This window comes from Nannobrachium achirus (genome assembly GCF_963921795.1).
Source record: "Nannobrachium achirus genome assembly, chromosome: 22".
Taxonomy (NCBI): domain Eukaryota; kingdom Metazoa; phylum Chordata; class Actinopteri; order Myctophiformes; family Myctophidae; genus Nannobrachium; species Nannobrachium achirus.
In genome coordinates, this window is record NC_137829.1 from 35,333,122 (window position 1) to 35,360,426 (window position 27,305).

General features: G+C 44.7%; 2 protein-coding genes across 2 annotated transcripts in view; one reads left to right on the forward strand and one right to left on the reverse strand.

Moving 5' to 3' along the window:
* Positions 1-22,986, forward strand: tmprss3a (transmembrane serine protease 3a; the record flags this gene model as incomplete). Its single annotated transcript, XM_080752869.1, has 13 exons — positions 1-90; positions 1,337-1,541; positions 2,544-2,660; positions 5,126-5,242; positions 6,826-6,949; positions 9,288-9,413; positions 11,830-11,876; positions 12,463-12,628; positions 14,604-14,773; positions 16,198-16,298; positions 17,118-17,255; positions 18,790-18,942; positions 22,975-22,986. The coding sequence occupies 13 exons, from the start codon at positions 1-3 to the stop codon at positions 22,984-22,986; spliced, it is 1,566 nt and encodes a 521-aa protein (XP_080608995.1).
* pknox1.1 (pbx/knotted 1 homeobox 1.1) overlaps positions 22,887-27,305 on the reverse strand; it is an 18,185-nt gene continuing 13,766 nt past the window's right edge. The window contains exons 9-10 of the mRNA XM_080753257.1: positions 26,712-26,878; positions 22,887-23,612 (exon numbers count right to left, since the gene is read on the reverse strand). Of these exons, the coding sequence (XP_080609383.1) occupies positions 23,431-23,612; positions 26,712-26,878 (349 nt within the window). The 3' untranslated portion in view covers positions 22,887-23,430. The remainder of the gene's footprint in view (positions 23,613-26,711; positions 26,879-27,305) is intronic.

The following is a 27,305-nucleotide window of genomic DNA, read 5'->3' on the forward strand; positions in this document are numbered from 1 at the left end:
ATGGCCAAACCTGAGAGCGAAATAAACCCCGAGACGGCTTCTGCTGATACCAACGCTGTCACCACTACTGCTGGGACCCCTGTACCCCCAGTAAGTACATGGACGGGTGGATGGATGGATGGTTGGGCAGGTATTTAGATGGATGGATGGGCAGACAGACATGGTAGACAGAATGATGGATAGACTGAGACTAATCTGAGACCAAATCGTCACTGTCGGGCAGAAACCTTGTATCTCCAAGTTTCAAATTTGTATGTTTTTTCGCAAGGTAAAGCCATGCTTCATCATACAAGGCCGTCGCACAAAGGTAGTGAAAACAGCAGATCTACAAGCACACAACTCCTCGCGGTGCGAGGCGTTGTGTGCTTGTAGATCGGCTGTTTTCACTAGTTTAAATCATTTTCAAAATGATAAATGCAAAAGGAACGGTTTTGGACATAAAAGGTTTCCACCCGACAACGACGAAATAGTGGTTGCATTGATTCGGTGGAAGCCCCGGCTTGATTGAACGTTATCTGACACGGCATAGTTAACACCTTGCTTTGATTAAGTAGTATCACTTTGGTGGAGTCACTGGAGTGCAATGGGTCAACAGGTGGATGGGCCTTTTGTGTGTATAGCCATCAGGCACATGCACACATGTAGACATCAAAGGGGGCTTGAGCCCCTGTCCTTTTATCTGTCCGTAAAAAAGTGCCCTCTCCAGACCATGAATTCAGTTTTTACTATGGTGAAAGAAATGCAGATGCCCTCTTTCCATGCCATAACCTGAAGCAAGGCAGCATTCAAGAGAATTGCCTTGTCCAAACTCTCCTGAACTTGAATGCAGCATCATATGTTGAAAGAATTGCCCCTTTCTGTGTGGAGTTTGCATGTTCTCCCCGTGTCTCCTAGGGTTGATACCCTCACAAAAACATGCAGTAATCCTGGTCTCAATAATGCTTCCCCCTTGCCAGCCGGGGCGCCTGATGGAGGGGAAAGGAACTGGTTGGAATAACGTGTTCCTTCCACGCGCTACGTCCAAACCAGGGAAATCCCCACTGTCAGGTGAAAAGAAGCAACTTGGACTCCTCATGCATAGAAGGAAGCATGAGGTCAGTCCGTTGTCTCCCCAGGCGTGGCAGAGAGAGAGCAGAGCCCAGGATTACATAGGCACTGGGTGAAAATGGGTTACAAAATCGTGGGATAAAAATTATATAAAAATAAAAAAAGAAAGAATTGCCCTCTCTGTGTATAAATCCGTTAAACCACATCTCCAGTATTGACTTAGTCCAGTGTGGTATCAAGCACCGAAAATAGCAGACCTCCAGTCTATTTTCTATATTTTCACCGAAAGGAGGAGGAGGAGGAGCAGCCCGACCCCTCCAGGATAGAGGTGGTGTCCGTGACAGATGAGGACCTCCCCATCGTCGACACCCCGACTACCTACAACGTCAGCCCGTTGGGCAGCCCCGGATCCAACAACAGCCCCGAGGCAGAGGAGATCCACAGAGAACCCAGCCCGGCCATGCCAATCACCAAGGTTCAGCCCTTTATGATTGGTGAGTGTTTGTCGGGGTGTGTTTGTCATCTAGGGCATTAACGACTTGTGATTTTTGCAAGTCGACTCGACTCAGTAAAAGGTTGAGTTGAAGTCGACTTTATCGGTTGATGACGTCATCACATCACACACGTCCCCCCAATTATTTTTGGGGGGGTCCCCAGATGATTAACTTAATGTGCAACATTGTTTTCTCACTCAACTGTAAACAAACCAGCATAAAGTATATAGACGGTATTCAAGGACTTTTTAATACCTCTAAAATGACAAATTAAACTTAGTTTTGTCACTGTGCATCTGGCACATACATGAAATGTGTCCTCTGCATTTACCCATCCTAACTATACTGCTACTTTTTGCACTTACTGTAAGCCTATGTGTAAAATGAGCTTTGATGTAATCGAAGCTACAGCATTTCTTTTTCCAGTTCTACAACAATACTATAAACACAATACTCTTTACTATACTATAATATCCTATTCTATTTGTATCAGGGTTTATAGAATGATATTATGTGTAAAGCTATTACAATAGGCCTACATGTCCTCAATGACCACTTGATCAGTACTATTTGGTATTACAATAGATTCGAATGTTTACAATGACATGTTGCAGAGTTTAATTTGATTAAATTGATGTTGTTGACATTTTGTTGCAGAAAACTGTTTTGCAGGCTTTCAAAATCGTTGATTTGTTGTTTTTGTATTTCCACCTGTTTTTCTGTTCCTTTTTACTCTTAAGCCCAGTTCACAAGAGGACGCCTAACCTCGGTTAGTTCCCGTTAGGCGAGTCCTCTCGCCGGTGTTAATGAACCGGGGTTAAACCGGGGGTAAACCTATAGTTTTCAATTGTGCAACCAAAACAGCGTTCATTTCGAAACTACCCAGAGCACGCATGAATTATGCAGCGATACAACTGAGCACGTGAAGAACACATGAAACACAGTCGGTGAACAAACTGTGAAAGTTAACACAAAGCGTGTTGTGTGTAACTTGTGACACAGAGGATGACCTCGAGCCCAAGACATGGAAGGTGAAGCTGTTGGCGCGCAGGATGGAGCTCCTGATCGGAGCGTGCGTCCTCGTGCTGCTCATCCTCATCCTGGGCATCGGACTGGGAGGTGAGCGAGAGGGTCATGAGGGGCTCCAATCCAGGGGCATCACACCAGATTCTGGGCCCCTGGGTACAAGGATTCACTGCGGGCCTCCCATGAACGTTAACTATTCAAAAATAGCAGATCTACAAGCTTGTAGATCTGCTATTTTTGAAACATTTTGAAAATTTGTGCAAGAAACCTATGTTTTGATGTCAGTGGTGCTCAAACTTCATGTCAAGGACCCCCAAAATGAAAAATGTATTTGGCCACGGACTCCCATCTCAAAATATTTAGTTCCAGGGACCCGCCAGAAGCATAATTTGAGTTACAAATGTTCGCTTAAAAATACATATATTCAGGGGCGCCTGGTGGCCTAGTGGACCAGGCGCATACCATATTGGCATTGCCATTTCGGCATCAATGCCTGTCGGCGTCGCCGGTTCGATTCCCGATCCGGGCGACCTTTGCCGCATGTCACTCCCCGTCTCTCGCTCTCTCCCCCATTTCCTGTCAGTCTACTGTCCTATCCAATAAAGGCAAAAAGCCCAAAAACAAATCTTAAAAAAAAAAAAAAAATACATATATTCAAAGATTTGCACACATTTTCACAACTTTTCAAAAATAGCAGATCTACAAGCTCGCAGCCGCGCTGTGAGCTTGTATATCTGCTATTTTTCAATAGCTAACGTTGCTAGGGCCCCTCCACCTTGGGCCCTAGTAACTCAGTCCCACTCCCCCCCCTTGTGACGCCCCTGGCTCCATCTGAAATGAGCAGTGGTGGACAAGTAGTGTTGATTTTGACAGCACATTTTGATTTTGTTTTTTAGTCATAGTCTTTTGAATAAGATTCTGTTTAGTTTTTGTCATATTTTAGTCATCTGAAATGTGTTAGTCTAGTTTTAGTAGACTAAACATCGTAAGATTTTAGACGATTTTAGATTTAAAATCTACAGTTGATTTTGTCGCATGAAATGTATATTGGCGGGCGGCGGGCCTTTATGGTGTCGAAACAGTAGATTTTTGGTTTCATGCTGAAAATAGCGATCTGCAGGCTAATAACGCATCGCAGCGCAAAGGGTTTTGAGCTTGTAGATCTGCTATTTTCAGAGCGCAACCAAACATAAAATGACTCATCATAGCTTAGTTTTTATTTCGTTTTCGTCAGTGAAAAAAGGTAGTTCACGAACATTTGTTGTTATAGCTTTAGTTGACAAAATCAACACTAGGACAAAGTACTCAATCCTAGTTGTTAATTCATAATGTACCTTTTCCCCTTCCTAGAAATGTAGTGAAGGGAAAATTACTATATTTATCTTTAAAAATGTAGACGAGTGAAAGTCAAAAAGTAAGTACAGATATTCAAACAATTTACTTAAGCACAGCTCTCAAAACTGTCCACCACTGGAAATAAGGGAGTCTTTGTGGGTAGCTCACATCACACCACGTCGGCCCCATACATATTTGATGGCAAACCTATCCCGTTTTACAATTTGTGTGGCCTGGCTTTGTGCAATGGGTGCTGCGTTGAGGATTCCTGGAAGCGGTGACTGTGTTGAACGAGGTGGCGTGGGGAACGGTGTTCAAGGCGTGTTTTCTTACAATCGATTAAGCGGCTCATAAACAAAGCTACTAAGGTTACACTCGGGGAACGAATTTGCAATGTTACCATTGTGCAGAACTTAAACCATTAAAGGGAAACTAGGTAACTTTAAGCCTATTTTTAAGCCTATTTTTAATATGTATTGTATTTAAATATGTTCGCAGTCATTTTCCTTTATCAGCCACTATATTATTGTGCTGGGGTGTTTCCTTGCAGAAAGATACATCCCCCCTGGCTGTATTTTTGTTCTGTTCCACTCTTTATGTTGACATTCCACTGTTTGTGCTGACATTCATCCCTGCAGGGACTTCTTTGGGAGCTCGGCCAGAGCTTTTAATTGCTCCCTTTGAACTTCAAAGGGGTTGTGCACTGAGTTGATTGATTGGGCCATAAAAGTGTCAAACTCGTTCTGTGCTCATTAGTGATCTCTCTAATCAATTAAAGCATCAAAGACTGCTGTTTGATCCCTGTCAGGGAGAGGGGAGGGGGAGTGTGTTTGTACACACACACGCACGCACGCACGCACGCACGCACGCACGCACGCACGCGCGCACACACACACACACACACACACACACACACACACACACACACACACACACACACACACAGATATGCCCCGTTTCCCTTTAAACCATTAGGCTTCAATGGTTCTACATTGAACCTTTGCAGGCCCCATAATGACAATGAATATTTTGATCCACATGCCCTATTCAGTAATTAAGGTTAGGTGAAAATTGAAAATTTGCATTATTGTGTGTGTGTGTGTGTGTGTGTGTGTGTGTGTGTGTGTGTGTGTGTGCGTGCGTGCGTGCGTGCGTGCGTGCGTGCGTGCGTGCGTGCGTGCGTGCGTGCGTGCGTGTATGTGTGTGTGTGCATGTCCTTTCAGTGGGACTGAGCTGTATGGGGAAGTTCCGCTGTGGAGCGACCTCTCGCTGTATCAGCAGCTCAGCACAGTGTGATGGAACGGAAGACTGTGAACACGGAGAGGATGAACTCAGCTGTGGTGAGAGTGACACACACACACACACACACACACACACACACACACACACACACACACACACACACACACAAACACACATCAACACAGATGTTACCCATTGGCATTCAAATTGATATCAACCTCGCTATGTAGGTCTGTTTATCTATAGCCTAGGCCCTAGGGTCCCTTCACTTTTCAAGGTTTGATCCAGTCGGGAGCGGAAACCACTTTACGTCATATTGTAGTCCTCAAAGGACTACTCTTTGGCCGGAAAGATCAAACCGGATTCAGTGTTAACCTAAAATATTCCCCTGCGCTCAAGGACATACTTTTAGGGCCTACCTAATAAACACCTTGATGCGGCGTAGTTTTGCTTTTGGAAAATTCGTTTGGTAAATGCATCTTTTAGTCCAACTCGTAGCGACTGGCAAGACTACACTACTGGAGCATTTTAATAAGGATTGGGGAAACAAACGCTACGCCGCTTATTCTTCTGCTTGTGGTTTCCGCCTAGAACGGATCAACGGCCCGTTGTAAACGCGAGTTTATTGCGACCGAAGGTCGCATTATACTCTGAAAAACCTCGTAGCTTCTCTGACTGTCTGTCTTCTGTACAGGAAGAGATGTCAGTGTGATGTCAGTGAGTCACAGTGATGTGGTACAGAATGACTCATATATGGGCATAAAAAGGATGTCACGTGACATCACTTCCTGTACTGACAGTCAGACAAGCTACGAGATTTCTCAGGGTATAAAAGTCCATATATGGTCATTCCCAGAAAAAGAAAAACAACTTTTTTGCCCATACATGGAGATTTCTGATAAATCCCAGGCCGAAAATGAGAATGTTAGGGTACCCCCTTATGCCCATATATGGAGATCGACAGGCATCAAACCAAGGCCCTAACTCACCAAGGCCCTGCTCGGCATTACTTACGTACGTAAGTAATGCCATATTGACATATATGGAGATTCCTATATTGTCAATATTAAGGACATTATTAAGGATATTATGTTATCAATATTAAGGACATATATGGGCGGCGTGTTCCTCCCTCCGCATCATCAGCTCCCACACCCTAGGTGGGGTTGGCGATAGGGCCTTTCTGTGTGGAGTTTGCATGTTCTCCCCGTGTCTCCTAGGGTTGATACCCTCACAAAAACATGAACAAACTCCACCCAGAATGACAACAACTAGAATTGTCAGAGAAACGCTGTGGTTGGCCAGATGGCCAAGAATTGGCGCGCGAGGTCGCATGTCACCCTGAGGTCGCAAGTCACCCTGAGGTGTCTTACTAGTCTATATCTTTCTTCTGTCTAGCTATCTCTACCCAAACACTTTTATCTACTGTAATTCCATCTCCCTCTCTTCCAGTGGATCCACTTTGCGCCTTTCTCCCTCCATCTCTCTTTTTTCCCTTTATTGATCAGTCTCTCCCTTTACCTTCATCTGTTGATCTGTCCATTTCTGCACTTCTCTCTATCTATCCATCGCTCGCTCTCTGTCCCTGTGTCCTCTCATCTCTGTTTGTCTGACTGTCTGTCTGTCTGTCTGTCTGTCTGTCTGTCTGTCTGTCTGTCTGTCTGTCTGTCTGTCCATGCAGTGCGTCTGAGTGGGAGGAGCTCGGTGTTGCAGGTTCTGAGTGGAGGTGTGTGGAGGACTGTGTGTTCTGAGGACTGGAACAACGTCCTGGGCTATTCAGCCTGCAAACAGCTGGGATACTCCAGGTACACACTCACCTCTCTTTAAACACAAAACTTTCTTTATCTTTTTATTGTTTGTTTTAAAGGACAGCTTTGTTTTTTTTACAACAAGGGTTCATATTTTGGATAGTCATTAGAGAAAAGAAAAGATGAGTGTAAAAATGTTTTCATTTACTTTCTATAGTTTTAGTGATTTTAACAATTTTGATTTGCATGCAAGTGGCTAAATATGTATTTTTAGACACAATAAGCCCATTCCCATGATGCACCGCAATCTTTCATGAGCAGATGTGACTTATGGGGGCTGGTGTGAATAGTAACAAAGAAATTGCCAGCTTATTGTGTCTAAAAAGACATACCGTATTTAGCCACTTGTATGCATGCCCACTACTAAAATCGCTAAAACAATAGAAAGCAGTAAATGAAAACATTTGAACACTCATGGTTTCTTTTCTCTTATTACAACCAAAAATATGAACCCTTGTTGTAAAAAAACAAAGTTGTCCTTTAATGATTTGCTCAGAATTAACAAGTAGGACGTGACGCATTGTTAGTGACAGGCCGTTTACACAGGATGCGGATAGGTGGCAGCTTGGCAGCTCAGCTTGCCGCCACCGCAATCAACTCAACAATGGGAAAGGGAGAGGGGGGGGGTCATGAAGGCTTGTTCATTTCATTCTGATGGCCCTGTCTATAACATAGATAGACCATAGATGATCTTTATAACCAATTGCGTCGTGGGGGGGGGTGTCCAACTCCAAGTGTGGTAGTTAAAAGGCTACCTGAGCGCAAAGTGAGGTGTATTGTGCAAACGGGTTGTAACTCTGAATTAGTCATGGGTGTGTTTATGAGCGTTACATTAATTAAACCAATCAGCGTGTTGGCTTTCATTACCTTTAAATAGCAGGTGTGCCTGCCTCATGCCCATTCCTGTTTATTTAGCAATTGGAGGAGATGCGATTGGATGAGAGGCAAACTCATTTTCGGCAGAGGAAAATTCCATTCGATCCTTCTATATGGGAGCAGCCTAATGTCTGCTCATGTGCGTGTGTGTTCACCGTTTAGTCCTGTCCAGGCATGTGCACACATAGACATCAAAGGGGGCTTGGGCCCCTGCCCTTTTATCCATCTGTAAAAAGTGCCCTCTCCAGACCATGAATGCAGTTTTTACTGAGGTGAAAGAAATGCAAATTCCTCCTTTCCATGCCATACCTGAAATCCATGCTGTTAAGCCTAATCTCCAGTATTGACTTGATTATGCTTAGTTCAGTGTGGTATCACACATCGAAAATAGCCGACCTCCAAGCTCACAACGCGTCGCAGAGCTTGGAGGTCTGCTATTTTCGATATTTTCGCCATAAGGCCCTTTTAGAAATTTCAGCCCCTGCCTCTCTAACATTCTCTGCACGTCCCTGGTCCTGTCCATTCTCTCTGGCTTTTAGCTGTGCTTTGAAAGGTCAGCAGCTCAAGGGTCATGGTTGAATTTGGTTGAACTTTGGGCCAAGCGCCAGACAGTGGACACCTGGTGGTAACTCTTGCTTATGGCAGTGCATCGATGTCGACGATGATGTTGCTCCAAATAGAATTTATGGGTTGATTATTGTGGTTGTGCCAACCTGTTGCCATAGCCAGATGACGAGCGGCAAACAACTCTTCATATTAATGGCACTTGCCGCCAATCCGCATCCTGTAAGACTGTGAAAGGTCTTATTTGGGATGTTCCTTTTAGGCAGGGTGTTTAACTGTACTCGTACTGTACTACATTTCAATTGTATTGACTCTACTTGTACAGTTCTCCATTTTTGTGTAATAAAATAATCAATCAATCAATCAATGTGTGAACGGCTAACCCTACCTACCGGTTATTGTTATTATTATTATGTTATTATTATAGGTTATTACCATCTCTACTGCTTAAGAACCTATTTCCCTGTGCTTGCTTGTGTGCATGGGCGTGTGTGTGCGCGCGCGTGTGTGTGCGTGTGTGTGTGTGTGATGTGTGTGTGTGTGTGCGTGTGTGTGTGTGCGTGCGTGCGTGCGCGTGCGTGTGTGTGTGTGTGTGTGTGTGTGTGTTTGTGTTTTCACCTGTACATATTTTGTTCTGATTGTATTGTATTGTGTACACTTCTGCTTTGGCAATGTAAACGTATGTTTTCTCATGCCAATAAAGCCCTTTGAATTGAATTGAATTGAATTGAATTGTGTGTGTGTGTGTGTGTGTGTGCGTGCGTGCGTGCGTGCGTGCGTGCGTGCGTGCGTGCGTGCGTGCGTGCGTGTGTGTGTGTGTGTGTGTGTGTGCGTGTGTGCGTATGTGTGTGTGTGTGTGTGTGTGTGCTTGTGTGTGCGTGTGTGTGTGTGTCAGTTACGTAGAGACGCGCTACCTCTATCTGTCCTCGGTGGAGCAGGACTTCCAGAGCAACCTGGTGTCAATCAACCTGAGCCACCCTGGCACCCAGATCATTAAGATCCACAACACCACCAACCTCAGGTAACATCACACTCCTCATCTCAACATTCATCTTTATTGTCCCCATAAAGAATGGACACATGATATGAATTCCTACAACGTTATAGGATTAGACCCTATAGTTTTACTGAGGTTAGGGTTGGGGTTAAGTTTAGGTTTAGGCATTAGCCCCTTCTCCACTACAGGGTCAAACCAGAACCAGAACCAGAACTTTCCACAACCAAGAACTTTCAAGAACCTGTGAAGTTCCGGGACCAAGTTCTGCTTAAGTTTCCATATAACGAGACCCAACTGGGAAGGTCCAAAAAATATATGAAATAAAAATGAAAATAAGAGGCTGGTACGACATAAAAAACTGCCGCCTGCGGCTGCGCTTTTGTCATGCTACAAACAGCATGACAACAGAGTGAACAGACCAGAAGAGACTTGTTTTAAAACTATTGAATTTGTTATTATCAGATTGAGAGCTTTTAACAGAAACCCTAGCCATAGCTGTGTCGTGCGCAAGGATGAGCTGAAGCGCTCCGGGTATCAGCTCCGTCCCTGCATGGGGGAGACCGAAGAAGAAGCTCTTGTCCGGACCGCTTCTCCTCCAGTCAATAAGGTCCAGCCATTGGCAGGCCTCCAAAGTCATGATGTGGTCCATGGCCCTGCCAGCCCAGGCCACTGCATATGAAGTGAGAAAGGACAAGAGATCCATGGTCGATCGGAGCTCGGCCTGGATGTCGAGGTCGGGTGGAGGATTAGGACCCTGTAGGACCTTCACATAGTCCGCTAGAAGCGCCACCGTGTTGAGGGCCCGGACCGAATGCCCCGAGGATCTGTAGGACTCCCTGCAAGCCTTGGAGACCTGTCTCTGCTTGGGGTCCCTGAGGAGGGGGTGGACGCCCGTGAGGATAAAGGGGCTCCTTGCGCCCGGCTGCTGAGCCACAAAGCGCGAATGGAGGGAGGAAGCCAGAGCGGGGTGGATGTGGGGACACCTCGGGATCCCCATCTCTTGGGCCCCCTCAAACTCTGTCGTAAAACCGAGTGGAGCCGGGTCGCGGTGGGAGGCCCATGGGCCTTGGACCCATCCCTGTAGCCCCGCCACTGCGGGGAGACGCACCATCCCCACCGGCGGTGGAGAATCACGGTCCTCTCTACCGTCCGGCTGGCCGCCTTCAGGCTGCCCTCGTACAGGGACGGGGAGGCCCTGCAGCCTGGCGGCCCTCTCCAGAAGGGCCCAGGGGTCCACGGCGAAGGGGGGGACGGCAGCTTCCTGGGGAGCGGGCAGGGCCGCTTCTGGCGGTAGGTGTGGGCCGTCTCCGTCCGGGGGGGCGAGTGCCTGCGGGCTCGACGGGGCGAGTGCCTCCGAAACGGAGGACTCCGAGGCCTCGGGGTTGGGTGGGGGGGCGGCGGCCGAGGCCTGGGCCGAAGGGCCCGGTTGCTCGGCCTCGTTGGAGCCCAGGGACTCCTCCGAGTGGAGGCCGGAGAGGAGGCAGGCCATATAGAAGCGGCCCTGCCTCTGCGACATGGACATACCGCGGCAAAGTCTGTGCGTCGGATTGTCCTTTATGCCGTCGGCAACGTGGTCCCATCCGAGGCATACGATGCACTGCAGGTGTGGGTCGTCTGCGTCGAGCTTCAGCTTGCATCCCTCGACGACGTAGTGTGGCAGGCTAGGAGTCGCCATTATAACGTCAGTCCTTGCCGAAAAGCTCAGTGGCTATAAGGCGGGGAGCAAAGAAGCAGAGGGTATAAAGCCTCGAACAGAGTCGGGTCCGCGGTGTAGTGCGGTGTAGTCTTTTTGAACGTTAACGTTGTAGTTTTATGACTCAAAAAGACTACACCGCACTACAACGCGGTGGATAGCCTTCCACCGCGGACCCGACTCTGTTCGAGGCTTAAGCAAGCAGTAGTACATAGTCTGGTAAGCAAAGCTAATCAAATTAGCCGCAACACAGGGGAAAGAGGAGCTAGCAACAAGTTAGCACAACAAGGCCGCAAGCTACAAGGCTAGCGGCTAAGGCTAGGCTAAGCTAGGCTAGGTTAGCTACTAGCACGAGAAGGGTTACCAAACAAAGAATGATCGCTGGAAGCGAGGAACAGGGAAGAAAAGTGCCGAAGCCGTTGGACTCGTCCTAACTCGTCGCCTTCGGCTATATTCCAGCACGTTTACAACCTCTCTGTGAAGAAGGTAAATGAAGAATTACTTACGTTGAATGAGGAGCTGTTAGAATCGCGCCAGTAGCGTAGAGCAGAAAAGACGAAAGAGACTGGGCGGATGGACGTCGCGGGTTTTATAGGGGGTGGACCTAACACCCCAGGACTTGATTGACATCCCCTCTGGCCAATGGGACATTGTCCTACAGGAGCTGACTTAGAATTTTTTCTGTGCAATTGCGCAATCTGACACTGCTGTATGACTTAAGGATGAATTAAGCATTTCTCTCCTCAGTAAAACACAGTGCAGCTCTGGGATGGTGACCTCACTCAAATGTTTGGGTAAGTTAATGTACATTTTATTTATTTATTTTTGTTCATTTTTGCTTTATGTTGATATAGGATTTAAAAAATCTAATCATGTGGATCTTGGAGTCACCATGGCTTAGCCTTAGGGCATGGTGTGGCTCCAATGTGTCAGACATTATGAACAGATTTACATGAAACTTTATGGAAAGGTTTGTCATGGGGCAAGGATGAAAAGGGGGCATGGCCTTTCACAGAAGTCTGTATATTCTGAACTGATACATGTAGCACCACATGTATCAGTTCAGGGGGGTCATTGGACTTGAAGCCCCCAACTTGCTCTTTTCAACCTTTTTCATAACAAGGCCTAGGGTCCATTATTTATTTAACGTGTGTGACATGGTTTCCTTTTACACTCTCAAGAGTTAAAGATCTATAAGGGTCCATTTAGTTACCAACTCTCCATCATTTAGCTGGGATTTTACCCCCTCAAGGACCACTGGTGGTCCCTGGTCCACTGGTTGAGAACCACTGGTCTACACTATTCACATATAAATTTTCCATTTCTTTCAATCTTCTTCATAAACATCATCATCATCATAATCCTTGTCTGTTCCCTCAGATTGTGGCTCAAGGCCACTTTTCAAAAGCCGCATTGTTGGAGGCAACATCTCCGTGCAGGGCCAGTTTCCCTGGCAGGTCAGCCTCCATTTTAAGAGCGAGCATCTTTGTGGAGGATCCATCGTCGACTCACGCTGGATCGTCACTGCTGCACACTGTGTGTTTGGGTAAGTACTGTAGTGTAAAAGACACAAACTGACTGTCCCACTTCAAAGCCTTTATCTCCAAGCTGATACCAGTGTCCATCGCTACTTGGAAATGCTTCTGAACAAATAAGTGGGTGTTTATGTTGAAGTCATACTGTGAGTGTATAACATCCAGGGACGTGCAGAGAGTTTTAGAGAGGCAGGGGCTGAAATCTCTTAAAGGGCCTTTTGGTGAAAATAGCAGACCTTCAAGCTCACAACATTGTGAGCTTGAAGGTCGGCTATTTTTTATGCTTGATTTCTACACAGAGAGGGCCATTCTTTCAACATAAGACGCTGCAATTCTCTTGAATGCTGCCTTCAGGTATGGCATGGAAAGAGGGCGTTTGCATTTCTTTCACCATAGTGAAAACTACATTCATGGTCTGGAGAGGGCACGTTTTACAGACGGGTAAAAGGGCAGAGGCTCAAGCCCCCTTTGATGTCTATGTGTGCACGTGCCGGATAACATCCATTTTTGAGCTCTATTGTCTGTTAGGACTGTGATTCACAGAAATCAGTTAAAAACAAAACCGGCAAAAAAAACAAAAAAACAAGTACCGCTTAATTCAAATGCTGCAGGGTCCTAGCCACAAGATTTTGGAAAGCAACAACATTCACTTTAATATAAATAGCTTTCAGGTACATTATTCGGTGCCTGTGTCAATTTCACGTAAGTGCTGGGTGCAGGCTCCCGAGATAAATGTTTTAGAGAATGGAATGGTGATTGTGAAAAAAACATACCATTAAAAGTTGTATAAAAAATACTTTTAATTGGAAAAAGTAACACAGTATGACTTTAACATCAGCCAGTACCTTGTTGTCCTGACAGTAGAGATCAGGGCTGTCGCACCAAATTCTGGGCCCTGGGTACAAGGATTCACTGCGGCCCCCCCCCCCCCCCCATGAATGTTCTTCATAAGGGGAGGGGATTTAACCCATTTAGACTGGGAACGCGTTATTACGCATTCTTTTGTGCTTTAGCTATTGAAAAATAGCAGATCTTCAAGCTCACAGCGCGGTATGAGTGCCGCGCTGCGAGCTTGTAGATCTGCTATTTTTGAAATATCTTCAAAATGTGTGCAAGTCTTTGAATATTTCAAATCCTTCTAAGGTTTTTTATATGTTTCTATGTCAGTGGCGCTCAAACCTTTTCATGTGAAGGACCCCCAAAATGATATTGGCTATGGACCCCCATCTCAAAATATTTAGTTCCAGGGATCCCCAGAAGCAGTAATTTGAGTTACAAATGTTCACTTAAATACATAATTATATCCAAAAGATTTGCACACATTTTCACGACTTTTCAAAAATAGCAGATCTACAAGCTCGCAGCGCGGCTGTGAGATTGTATGTCTGCTATTTTTCAATAGCTAAAGTATAAAATAAATAATTAAGGCCCCTCCACCTTGGGCCCTAGTAACTCAGTCCCACTTTTCCTCCCCCCCTTGTGACGCCCCTGAGTAGAGATACTGTAGGATGACATTTGACAGGAATTCCCGTGGGTCCCGTGGGACAGGAGTCAAATTTGTATTAATGCCAGGATCGGGACGGGACAGGAATGAAAATCAACAGGAGTGGGCAGGAGCGGGAATCATCCCAGACCAGTTCATCAAATCGCAGAAATAAATTGCACAGGAAAGTGAGGCCTTTGAACATGATATCAAATATAATATGGATCAAAATAGAAAAACAACTGCGTGATTTTATATATATTTTTTTTTCGGGAGCGGGATGTAAACGGGAGTGATTTTGACCAGGAGCGGGATGGGACCAGGAGTCATTCTACAGGAGTGGGTCAGGACGGGATTTATTTTTTTACTCTGGCCCAGGATTGGGATGGGACAGGATTTTTTCTGCGGGAGTGGGACGGGACAGGAGTGAAAATCCACTCCCGTGTCATCCTCTATAGTACTGTATGTCACTCACTGCATGCGTTGCCTTGGCCTCTCTTCAGGTTCGCCCACCCCAACTTGTGGACAGTGCATGCAGGCATGACCGAGCAGCCGGTGAACGGCGCCTTGTCCCTGGCAGTGGAGAAAATCATCTACCACAGCCAGTACAGACCCAAGGGACTCGACTATGACATTGCACTGATGAGACTGGCCCAGCCACTCAATTTCAACGGTACGGGGCCTCCGTCTTCTAACATTTACTTCCCTGGTAAAGTTAAACAAGGCACACATTTTGGGGGTTTTGGTCATGTCCCCGAAGGGGCCCTTCAGTCGACCCCTCTACCCTCGTCGTGGTGCCTTTTCAATGCCTCACTCCCATTTTGCTTTTTATGTTCTAATAGAGGGTATGCGCGTGCATAGTGAGTGGCAAAGTGAGTGGCATAGTGAGTGGCATAGTGAGTTTAACGTTGTTTAATGCAATCAGATAGGACTTTTCTGTTTGGATGTATGGGCTGTATTAAGTAGTTAGTAGTAGCCAGAAAGTAGTTTTTTTGCCACTCAATAGGCGTTCCCGCACAACTTCCGGGTATGATAATGATGTCACGCCCATTCCCTCTATTCTCTGGTTCTCTGTCTCTCTCTCTGTCCTTTTATGCTCTTCAGCTGTTTCTGCCTTGCTACTGTCCCTATCTCTGCTGTGTGAAGTGAGACATTGCTCTCTCCTCTCTCTCTCTCTCTCTCTCTCTCTCTCTCTCTCTCTCTCTCTCTCTCTCTCTCTCTCTCTCTCTCTCTCTCTCTCCCTCTCTCACTCACTCACTCACTCACTCACTCACTCACTCACTCACTCACACGCACACGTGCACACGCGCACGCACACACACACACACACACACACACACACACACACACACACACACACACACACACACACACACACACACACTATTTGTCTCCCCCTACTCTGGGAATTTTGTGTCTCTCTCAGGTTTCCGGGTCTCCTACAGAGAAGTGTCATTATGAGTATCAGCTGTCTGTCACACACACACACACACACACACACACACACACACACACACACACACACACACACACACACACACACACACCATTCTCCAACTTGCTCTCCACTCCAAGCGTATATCGAGTGGGCTTGTTTAGTTTAGTTTGGTACAGCTCGCGAAAACCACACATGGTTATATAACGTCGTTGTCGGGTGGAAACCTTGAATCTCCACGTTTCAAATTTGTACGTTCTTTCGCAAAGCAAAGCCATGCTTCATCATGCAAGGCCGTCGCACAAAAGTAGTGAAAACAGCAGATCTACAAGCACACAACTCCTCGCAGCGAGGTGTTGTGTGCTTTTTTCACTAGTTTAAATCATTTTTTTAAATGATAAATACAAAACAAACGGTTTTGGACATACAAGGTTTCCACCTGACAACGACGACAAGCTCTAGTATGCTTTCCAAAGGTCACAGACATGTATGCCACAGATCTGGGTTAAACACAACACCTGCTTCAGAAAAGGATTACTGTGTGAATTAAAAGCAGAACCGATAATCAATTTGATAATCACCACCATGCACCAGGTTGTTGCGAAAGCCAGTCACTCTGGTGCAGCTGGGAAACATGGTTCATTTCAGTTGTGTTTTCGTAGGCCTCATAGAGCCGATCTGCCTGCCTAACTTTGGAGAGGATTATGCGGAGGGGACACTGTGCTGGATCTCAGGCTGGGGCGCCACGGAGGATGGAGGTGAGGTTGATATCTAAGCAGCAGCAAGTTGATATCTAAGCATCATTGCAAGGCCCTGACACATCACTGTGACATCACAGGTCTATGGGTTTGTCGCTCTGACATCACTGTGATGTCAGGGGAACCACTCTTAACAGAATGGGTTTGCCGCTCTGACATCATGCTCTGGCTTCACTGTGATGGCACACGAACAGAATCCCTTTTATGCCCATATATGGAGTTCCCTGATGTCATCAATATTAAGCCCATATTTAACAGGACTTCATAAGGGAATGCCCATTTATGGAGGCCACATTGGCCACATACCACACTAACATAATCCATATATGGCCAAGACAGATGGCCAAGACAGCCCATATCTGTGTGGCTGGTTCTACAGACAGGGATCTCCATGTATGGGCATAAAATGGTATGATGTCAGATGTCATAGACATCATAGGACTTTCACATAAAGAATAACTGAGTAAGCATGTTTGGGCTCTCACAGCATATCTCCATATACAGTACATGGATCTCCATATATGGGTACCAGGGGTCTTCATATATGGGTAATAGGTCGGATATACATCACTGCCCAGTTGGCCAAGAATTGGCACGACGTTGCCTCAGGGCGTCTTACAAGTATTAGTTGTACATAACAATTCATATAGCATAGGTGTTTCCACAGGGTTCAAAACAAAGCAATAGAAATATATTTTCTTAATCAATTTTGTAGAGCTGCTATTTTCACTATTTTTGTCATTCCGCTCCTCAAGCACATTTAAACCTGAGTTTAGAGAGTTGGGAATGAGTTCTAAGCTGCTGGATGTTGTTCTCCAGGTCAGTCCAGTGTGTCACTGCTATCAGCCCAGGTTCCTCTCATCTCCAACAAGGCCTGCAGCCAGCCAGGGGTGTATCAAGGCTTCATCTCCTCCTGGATGATCTGCGCTGGATATCTGGAGGGAGGAACAGACTCCTGTCAGGTGTGCTTATACCAAATGATACTAATCTAATTAGAATGTGATTATTGTGTAAAATCCTACTTTCCAGGGAGAGAAGAAAAGCCTGTTAAAATTAAGTAGAATTGTATAATGTATGTCACACCCTGTCACCTCAGGCCCCTCACACAGCACTGAATGTTACCATGTGGTAACATGTTATGATAACATGTAACCAGCCCTGTTGTGACTCGTGACAGGGCCTGACATCCCTGTCTGTCACACAGCTCTGTGAGAGGCGCCTGGTGTGACAGGTATATACACACAGTATGTATTGAAGTGGAACGTGACATATTTGAAGTGGAAAGCAACATGAACACAACATCTTTGAAGTGGAACGCAACATTACCTGTGCTGTGCCCACTGGGTCATGCCAGTAACATGATCAGTGTCCTGTCAGTATGGTCAGTATCATGCCAGTAACATGATCAGTGTCCTGTCAGTATGGTCAGTATCATGCCAGCATCATGTTAGTATGGTCAGTATCATGATCAGTGTCCTGTCAGTATGGTCAGTATCATGATCAGTGTCCTGTCAGTATGGTCAGTATCATGATCAGTGTCCTGTCAGTATGGTCAGTATCATGATCAGTGTCCTGTCAGTATGGTCAGTATCATGCCAACATCATGTTAGTATGGTCAGTATTAACCTCGCGTCACCAGTCTTTCCACCTCGGAGGAAAGCCTGGTATTTGTTTACAGCGGGCCGTCTGATCCGGTCTAGGCGAGGCCTAAACTGGAAACAAGCAGAAGACGAAAAACGAATAAAAAATAAAGAAAAATGATCAAGGGTTTTATTTGGTATGTCCTTGAGCGCGGGGAATTGTTTTGGGTTAAAACTGTTTCCAGTTTGGTAGTTCCGTGCCAAAGTGTTGTCCGTTTTGACTACAAAATGACGTAGGCGTTTTCCGACCGGATCAGGAACCCGAAATTGGAAGCGATCCCAGGCTAGGTCAGTATCATGTCAGTAATGGTCAGTACCATGTCAGTATGGTCAGTATCATGTCAGTATGGTCAGTATCATGTCAGTATGGTCAGTATCATGTCAGTATGGTCAGTATCATGTCAGTATGGTCAGTATCATGTCAGTATGGTCAGTATCATGGTCAGCATGTCAGTATCATGTCAGTAATGGTCAGTATCATGTCAGTATGGTCAGTATCATGTCAGTATGGTCAGTATCATGGTCAGCATGTCAGTAGCATGTCAGTAATGGTCAGTATCATGTCAGTATGGTCAGTATCTTGTCAGTATGGTCAGTAATGCATCATGTCAGTATGGTCAGTATCATGGTCAGTATGGTCAGTATCATGGTCAGTATGGTCAGTATCATGTCAGTAATGGTCGGTATCATTGTCAGCATGTCAGTATCATGGTTATGATAGTCTGGAAACCATGCCAGGCTGGGGTTAGTGCTCTTGGGGGGGTTAGGGTTAGAACTATTTGTGAGGGATAGTTATGAAGTGGTAAAAACATTTTTCCTTCTATGCTCAAGTGCTTGTATTCATCCCTTTCCTCAGGGGGACAGTGGAGGGCCCCTGGCATGTACAGACTCCTCACTGTGGAAACTAGTAGGAGCCACCAGCTGGGGTATGGGCTGTGCAGACGCAAACAAACCGGGGGTCTACACCCGTATCACACAGGCACTCAACTGGATACATCAACAAATGGAGGTTAGTGAGGGGTATTTGGTCCAGTGGCGTGTTCTACTTTGTTAGTTTTTTTTGTTTCGGATCATTCCCTGCTCTGCATGCGCGTGGGTTGTGGTTTCAATGGATCTCACACACATATATTATATACCTGATACTTCAAGTGCTGTCAATTTCTTTATCTTTCAGAGGGAAGCACGTTTTCAATGGAGTAAATGGTTAGTAGAGGCCTACATTTTTGTTTTTTGTTTCAAAAAACAAAACAAAACAAAATGGCACATCATACTATGTATACCGGTATATACTGTAGCACTACTGATTAGGTCCCACAACATTAGTGATCAATTTGATACATTTCTTTTTACTGCCACTCAGTGGACATAGAGTGGAACAACCTCAAAGCTTGTCACTAGTCTGTGTATTTATCTATTTATTTTGTTGAGATTTTGTGCACAATTTGATCCATAAATGAGTGTTGGAGATCTTGTTTGAGTTTTGCGTTATTTGGTGCAAAGCTCTTTAATGTGTATATTCACAGTAAATCGATTGTACACACACACACACACACACACACACACACACACACACACACACACACACACACACACGCATTTTCTACAAGCATTAATCCATATAAAGGTTAAAAAATATACACAGCATAAGAGGGTATACAGTATATACCTGATACTTCAACTTCTGTCAATTTCTTTATCTTTCAGAGGGAAGAGGCAAGACAACTGAATACATTCTGATTTTATACGATATTTTGCTGTAAATGTGTAATCTACATTTTGTTGTATTGTAAATGTGTAATAACTGTCTAATAATTCCTGGCAGTGGAGACAGGATATTGAATATTTATATTGCATGTGAAAACAGATGTTCATTGGGTGGGTTAGTGAACCAGCTAGTACAAGTTAGCCTGGCGGGCCATCCCCTCATACTGCGTTCACTCATTCCTCCTTCCCACAGTATGAGGTCTGGACTTCAGCAGATAGGCACCGAGTATGAGAAGTTGGCCCCGATCATTTTCTGATCGGGGCCAATCAGTGACTGAGTTTCAAATGAGTCCGCACAACAAGTTAAAAGCTTCCCCTGATTGGTCCATGTGTAGATGGTGACGTAGATGTTTGCTGCAGCATTTTCAAAACAACATGGTTGTCCTTGATGCAACAAGTGTAACAGTTAATGCTGAAACAATAAAACAAGCAATAAGTGAAGTTATTTCAGAGTTGGAATCAATTACAACAAACAAAAAAGGGAACAGGAGTATGCGCTAGTGGAGTTCATCGGCCGAAAAGACATCTTTGTTTGCCGTTCTTCCGACTGGCTGAGAGATGTTTTGCTACGCTGATTGGTTAGAGGAGTCTGTCTGTCAAGGCAAGTACTCCCGCCCACTTTTTAAGCTGCAGACTTAAATTGTGGGAAGGAACGAGTGAGTGAATGCACAGTATGAGGCTGGCTGGCCAGGCTAGGTACAAGTCAGCAGAGGACACGTTTCAGCATTTTGATGGAAAACCCCCACCAGGAAATTAACTAGCAGAACAGGCTTAAGGAGATGAACCTTGAGTCAAGTCAAATTCATATGCAAGAGCAGACAAAGCGCAAGGAAGAGACAAGAGGACAATGGCGGACAGGTTAGGCATTGTTTATTCCAAAATAGAAAGCTCTAAGGCAAAAACAGACAAAAGAAAAACAAAAGTGAACAACAGCTCATAAAAAGCGAGACAGGAGATGCAGAGAGAAACGGAGAGCACAGCTGAGGCCCCCGAACCCACAGTCACAGCAGCTTCAGTCCACTGTGGGCAGGGGGTCAGGTTTTGAATTCACGTCCTTAAAAAAAAAACATTCAAGTTTGAAGTTTACAAAGACGAGAGAGGGATTCAATGAGAATATATAGCCAACGACGGGCAAGTGAACCGATGTACAGTACATCCTTGTTACAGGTCTCCCAACAAGAGAGGCACCCCAAACTTGTGCAGTAATATCAACAAAGTGATAAAGTAGACACTGAAAATCCACAGCGCTCATCCCAAAGGCGGAGTCGATATATCGTATGCAGCGTGCACGCTCAACGCTCCAACTGCTCTCTGTCCGTTTTCAACATCATAGTACTGTATGTACGTGTACATAAATAAAAGATTAATGCGTGCAACAAAAGAAAAAAAGTCTCTCTGTCGTTCCTTGCTCTGATTGAGTTTTATCTGATAAACGTGGATACTGCCTATCGAGTACCAGGGTTTCTCCTAGGACGCACCCTCCCCCTCTCGTGTGATTGTGTTGTAAGCATAGTGTTCTGGGTTGTGCATTTTGAAAAAGACTGGTGACGCCTCGGACGCTGCCGTCATGAAATTATTTCAGAAACATGACACGTCGGGAATACACAATGTGGTAAAACTTTCGTGTTTAGAAAAAGACAGCAACTCGAGAGTTACTATGCGAGAAGACTTGGGTTTATCTCGGCACGCTGTTGAATTTCTTTACTAAGCCTTGATGAACCAAGACAAAATGTCCTGCAGTTTAGTGTCTTTACTAAGGTTTAGACTCATCCTTCTGTGCTTCATGGCTAGATTTCTTTACAAAAGAACATCGGTAAGGCCTTCTTTTTTTCTTTTAGTATCGCAAGTTAATAACCAATTTACACAGCAAATTTGTCATTGGCATTCAATTTCTTCATCCCCCACAACTCCCCATTTTCTTCTACAAAACTTCAAGAAACCCTGGAAAACAGGGTCGCTAGCTTTTAATAACGAATCTGTACATAAATATTCCTTACAAAACAAGAGAGGACAAACAAACAAAACAAAAAAAACACTCATTACTTTTCACGTTTTTGTTTATAAAAATAAGCATCTCTCCTTTTTTTCCCCTCTCCCTCTCCTCTGGAGCTGTCAGCTCTGTGAGGGAGCCATGGAGTCTACATGGAGTGCACACACGTCTACTCAAAACACAAGCATGCAAAAAAAGTGAGGAGAGAGAAACCCTTATAGATTACAACTTGAAAAAGTGTTGGCATCCAAAGCAGAGTTTTAACGGGAGAGGGAGAGTAGTTGGATCGTTTCCGATACTTCCGTGACCGCGGAGAGCGATCGTCCGTTTCTCAGTGGTTTAGTCAACTATGAAGGTTAAATAACAAATTGAGCTCCCATGCCCCTTGCAAAAATGCGGGCAAAATCTTTGACAGCCGCTGAAAGTTTGGGTCTCATTCACTTACTATATACACTATACTATGAAGGAAAAAAATAGCCCTAAAGAATCTGCTATAAGTAGTATGTGAGGGATCAAAACATTCCTTGGGCGAAAAACGGACCCCTCAAAAGTGTGAACCATAGCCCAAGAAATGTATTTTTTTGTGCAAAACAAATGCTTGCAATGGATTCAGAATCATTCAAAACTTTTGGGGGTATTTGTTTTCCCTTTATAGTATAGTGTATAGTAAGTGAATGGGCCCAAACTTTCAGCGGCTGTCAAAGATTTTGCCTGCATTTTAGCGAGGGGCATGGGAGCTCAATTTGTTATTTAACCTTCATAGTTGACAAAACCAATGACAAACGGACCTATGCTCTCCACGGTCACAGAAGTATCGGAAGCGACACAACTAGAGAGGGAGTGGGGGGGTGGGGGCATGAGAGACTAGAAGAGAAAAATCATTCAACATTTATTAACGGAGCATATTACAAACTTGCTTTGGGTGTTTTTTTAAACACATCTTTTTCATATATCTTTTTTTGTCTCTTTTTTGTTTTCGTTTTTTTTTTGCTTCCGTTATCTGCTTATGTCTTTCGGAGCTTTTACAATATGATACAAAAAAAAGTGCACTCGTCTATTTTGACTATGTAGTAAAAAAAAAAAAAAAGAAAAGTTTCTGAAATGAAACTCCTGATAATACATACACACACATGCGTGCGCAAGCACGCACACACACACACACACACACACACACACACACACACAAAACATATGCAACCTCTCATCGAATAGGAGGACGGGAAATGCTCCCGTATGTCCTGTGACTCTTGTGCTCTGTGTAACCGTCCGTCTGTCTGTCTGTAACAGGGTTCAGTGTGACTGTGCCAGTGTGGGATTGTAAGCATGGAGTCCCATTTATGCACGTCTTTAGAGAGTGTGTGTGTGTGTGTGTGTGTCTTGGAATAGACTTGTGGTTTGGCAAGTGTGTATGCAATTTGTGTGTGTATAAATGTATAGACCTAGACACAACCTTGTCTGTATGGCGTTTTCATATACATACCTCTTCCTAGACGCTTGAGTGTGGTCTGTGTGTGTGTGTGTGTGTGTGTGTGTGTGTGTGTGTGTGTGTGTGTGTGTGTGTGTGTGTGTGTGTGTGCGCGAGTGTGTGTCTCTCATGTGTCGTTTCAGTCCGTCTGTATGCACGCGTGGTGACATGTATATAATCTATACGTCACCTCGTTGCGTGCGTGTGCTCTGTTCATACACGTGAACTCTCAGTCCATGTCTGTCTGTCTGTCTGTGTGTGCGCGTGCGCTTTGTCCTCTACTGCAAAGAGTCGCTGTTGTCCAGGCCCAGTCCGGCCAGGTCTCCGTCGTCGTCCTCGTCCATGCTGTCCCCCGACTCGTCCTCGCTGTGTCCGCCGATCATCACCTGCTGCACCGCCAGCGTCGCGCCGTCCGACGTCAGGCTCTGCAGGCCTTCCACGCTCATGGTCACCATGGTACCTGGAGGGCAGAGGATGGAACAGTGTTCAGGGTTCCCACACATCTTTACCAATTCATTTCCAAAACTTTTCCAAACACTTTTTCAGAATATTTAACCCAATTTCCAGGACTATATAACAATAATTCATCTCAATAACGAGTCGCTTACTCCTATGTGCAATGCCCAAAGACAGGTAGTGTATGCCAGTGGTTCTCAACCTTTTCAGGCTGTGACCCCTGAAATAATCATATTTTAACTGGGCACCCTGACGAGCACTAAGAGTTGAGGAATTTTGTATAACACGGTTTTATTCTGAAAATAGCAGATCTACATGCTCACAACGCCTCGCAACGCGAGGCGTTGTGAGCATGTAGATCTGCTATTTTCACAATTTCTGCCTCTAATATTTGACGATTTGGCCAATGTTTAATTTGTCATTTCAGAGGTATTAACAAAATCAATAACCGAAGACAACACATAGCAATTATTTTTCAGGACCTTCCAGGACCCTTGATCAATTCCAAAACTTTTCCAGTACTGGAAAAATATTTTTCTAATTTCAAAATATTTCCAGGAATTTCATGACCGTGGGAACCCTGAATGTTGCTCAGGGCCCAAACTCTGGGCTCGGTGTCGCGCTGTGAGCTTGTATATCTGCTATTTTTCAATAGCTAAAGTATAAAATAATTAAGGCCCCTCCACCTTGGGCCCTAGTAACCCTAGGAAAGGGTAGGGCTAAATAGCACTGGGAACGTATTGACGGCGAGAATACGTTCTTCTATTCACAGAACGGAGCAGGAGTCGTGGGGGGAGAGAAGGGGAGTGGAAACGGTGACAGAAACATAATCGGTCGCCGCTTCACTGCGTCATTGGAGCGCTGAAAAGGGTGAGGGCAGTTGAACTTTGATTTTTAACATGTGTTGGCCTTCAATTTAGCTTTGTTCAAAGTTCAGACTGCAGGCAAGTCTGATTCGTCCCTTAAATAAACTTAACTTCGGTCCATTATATCTCCCCTTTAATAATACCAATTGGCATTGTGTTTTATATAATTTATATCGTTGATTAGTCACCTTTACAACGAGGTACAGCTTGTAAGCATCGGGCATTCATGGAATGAGGAGCACAGCTAAACATGTGGGTAGCGCCCAAAAAAGATTGCCAAAATGGCCTGCAATACTGTTCTTCTGGCATTCACTCTCCTTTTGGGCTTCCCTGACACCGAGTGTAAAATGTATAAAGTGTAAAAATGGCCAATATGTGTTGCTTTTTCTACTCCTCCTTATAACTGTGGGAGAATGCAATCATTCAATGCCCCAAACAACAAAGGTGAATACCAACAGAACAGTATTGCAGGCCATTTTGGCAAAAGGTTTTGGGGGCTGTGCTGCTCATTCCACGAATGCCCAATGCTTACAAGCTGTACCCCGTTGTAAAGGTGCCTCCACACCGAGAATACTACAGGAGACTTTTTCTAACTGTTCACAGACTGCAAAGAACTGCAAATTGTTTTCCAGCCGACTGTACGCCGACTGTAGTTACTATACTGCATGCCCACTGTGTTGCCAGGTCTGCCTGTTTTAAGCTACTTTGATCCTGTTTTCCTATAATGTTGTTAGTTGTGGGTACTTTTTGTTTGGGCTTGTTTCTGAAGTGTAGTTGCTTATTTGGCCTTGCTTTCAACATTCTTTTAGAATAGCTAATGTAATAGAGCTCAATAGGTGAAACTGGTCGCTGCTTTTGGGCTTGTTTCCATAGACCTGGTCGCTTGTTTCACTCACAGAATCTGGCAACCGGGCAGATGCGGAGATTCTTTCTGTGCAGTGTTTTTTCTCCTCTCACCAAAACAACACACAGCACTATTAAGCCCATTTTCCACTGGCCCCACTCCACACCACTCCACACCACACCGCCCACTTGTGCCAGGTTTTCCACTACAAGGACCTGGGTAGAGTGGTGTGAAAGTGGTACTAAACAGGGTACTAAAAAGTATCCACTCTAGAGTAGGTCTGAGCTAGGCCAAACAGGGCCAAACACTTCATAATGACTGATCACTCACTGACTTTTCATTTAGACCACCAGGATATAGTTGTAATACATGATAATAGATTCTATTGTGTTATAACCACTATTATAATCTATTATAGTGTATTTTAATTATCATAGTAATACATTAATACTTTATAATGTATTATAATCACAGTTATAATCCATTACAGTGCATTATAATTAGGATAGTTGTAATACAAATTTATATTGTATTATAATCACAGTTAAAAGGTTCAATTTGTTTCTTACCGATAGGGGTACTTTTTTGTAATGGAAAATGTAGATATTTTATGTGGTGCAGTGTGGTGTGGTGTAGTGTAGTGTGGTGTGGTGTGGTGCTAAAACTGCAGTCGAAAAGGGGCTTTACTAGCGTTGCTTTGGAGTTGATTATTGAGAATATGGTATTTAGTTCAAATGTGCCACAAGAAAATGTCTCTGGCTTATTTAGGCTTTGTTTCTGCAGCTGCAGCAAACTAATGTCCACTATACAGGAGTATCAAGTCGCCTCAATCCAACAGACCGATTGCAAAAGACTGAGCAGGTTCGGTTTTCGATCGACGGGTTCCGACAGCCCTATCGACGGCAAGCGCCTCTTGCCGACAAGTTGCCGATGGCTCCCGGTCGGCAGCAGACGCTTTCCGCCACCTTCCGCCGCCGATACGTAGCCAAATCTGTGCGGTTAAAACCTTGCTTATAGGTGACTAATCAATGATAATGTGATGATAACACTCAATACCCATTGGTATTATTAACACATTTAGGCCTAGAATTAGAAGGATTCAAAAGACACTTATAGAATCGGGTCAAAATTCTAATGTTCACGACTTTTCAAAAATAGCAGATCTACAAGCTCGCAGAGCTTGTATATCTGCTATTTTTCAATAGTTAAAGCATAAAATAATGATACACAAAATGTGTACCCGTTCTAAATGGGTTAAAGGGGGGATATAATGGACCGAAGTTACGTTTCCAAACCTTTTGTGGGTAGTATATTTAGGACTGACTGTCCAGTTATTTGAAAGAGTGTTCATTTAACTGCGTAGTAATAGTAATGCAGAAGCAACGTGGCGTACCGTCTGGCATGGTAACTTGTTGCTGGGTGACCCCGCCGGCGGCGATGGAGTCGGGCCAGAAGCGCTGAAGCGGTCTATTCTGTGGCGTCTTCTTCTTGGTTTTGGGCTGTTCCGAGGAGCTGGCGTCCAACATGGGCTGTAGGATCCGCCTCCTGGCGTTTATGAACCTGGAGACAAGAGGGTTTTCACATCTTGTATGTGTTCTCACTGGAACCGTTTGTCCATAGCCCCTTTTCCACTGCAGCTTTAGCACCACACTACACCACTCGGCACCACATAAGAATATCTACATTTTCCATTACACAGAAGTACCCCTATCGGTAAGAAACAAATTGACCCTTTTAACTGTGATTATAAAACAATATAAAGTATTAATGTAATACTATGATAATTATAATACACTATAATAGATTATAATAGTGGTTATAACACAATAGAATCTATTATGTATTACAACTATAGCCTATTAATACTGGTGGTCTAAATGAAAATTCAGTGAGTGATCAGTCATTATGAAGTGTTTGGCCCTGTTTGGCCTAGCTCAGACCTTTTTAGTACCACGCTTAGTACCGCTTTCACACCACTCTACCCAGG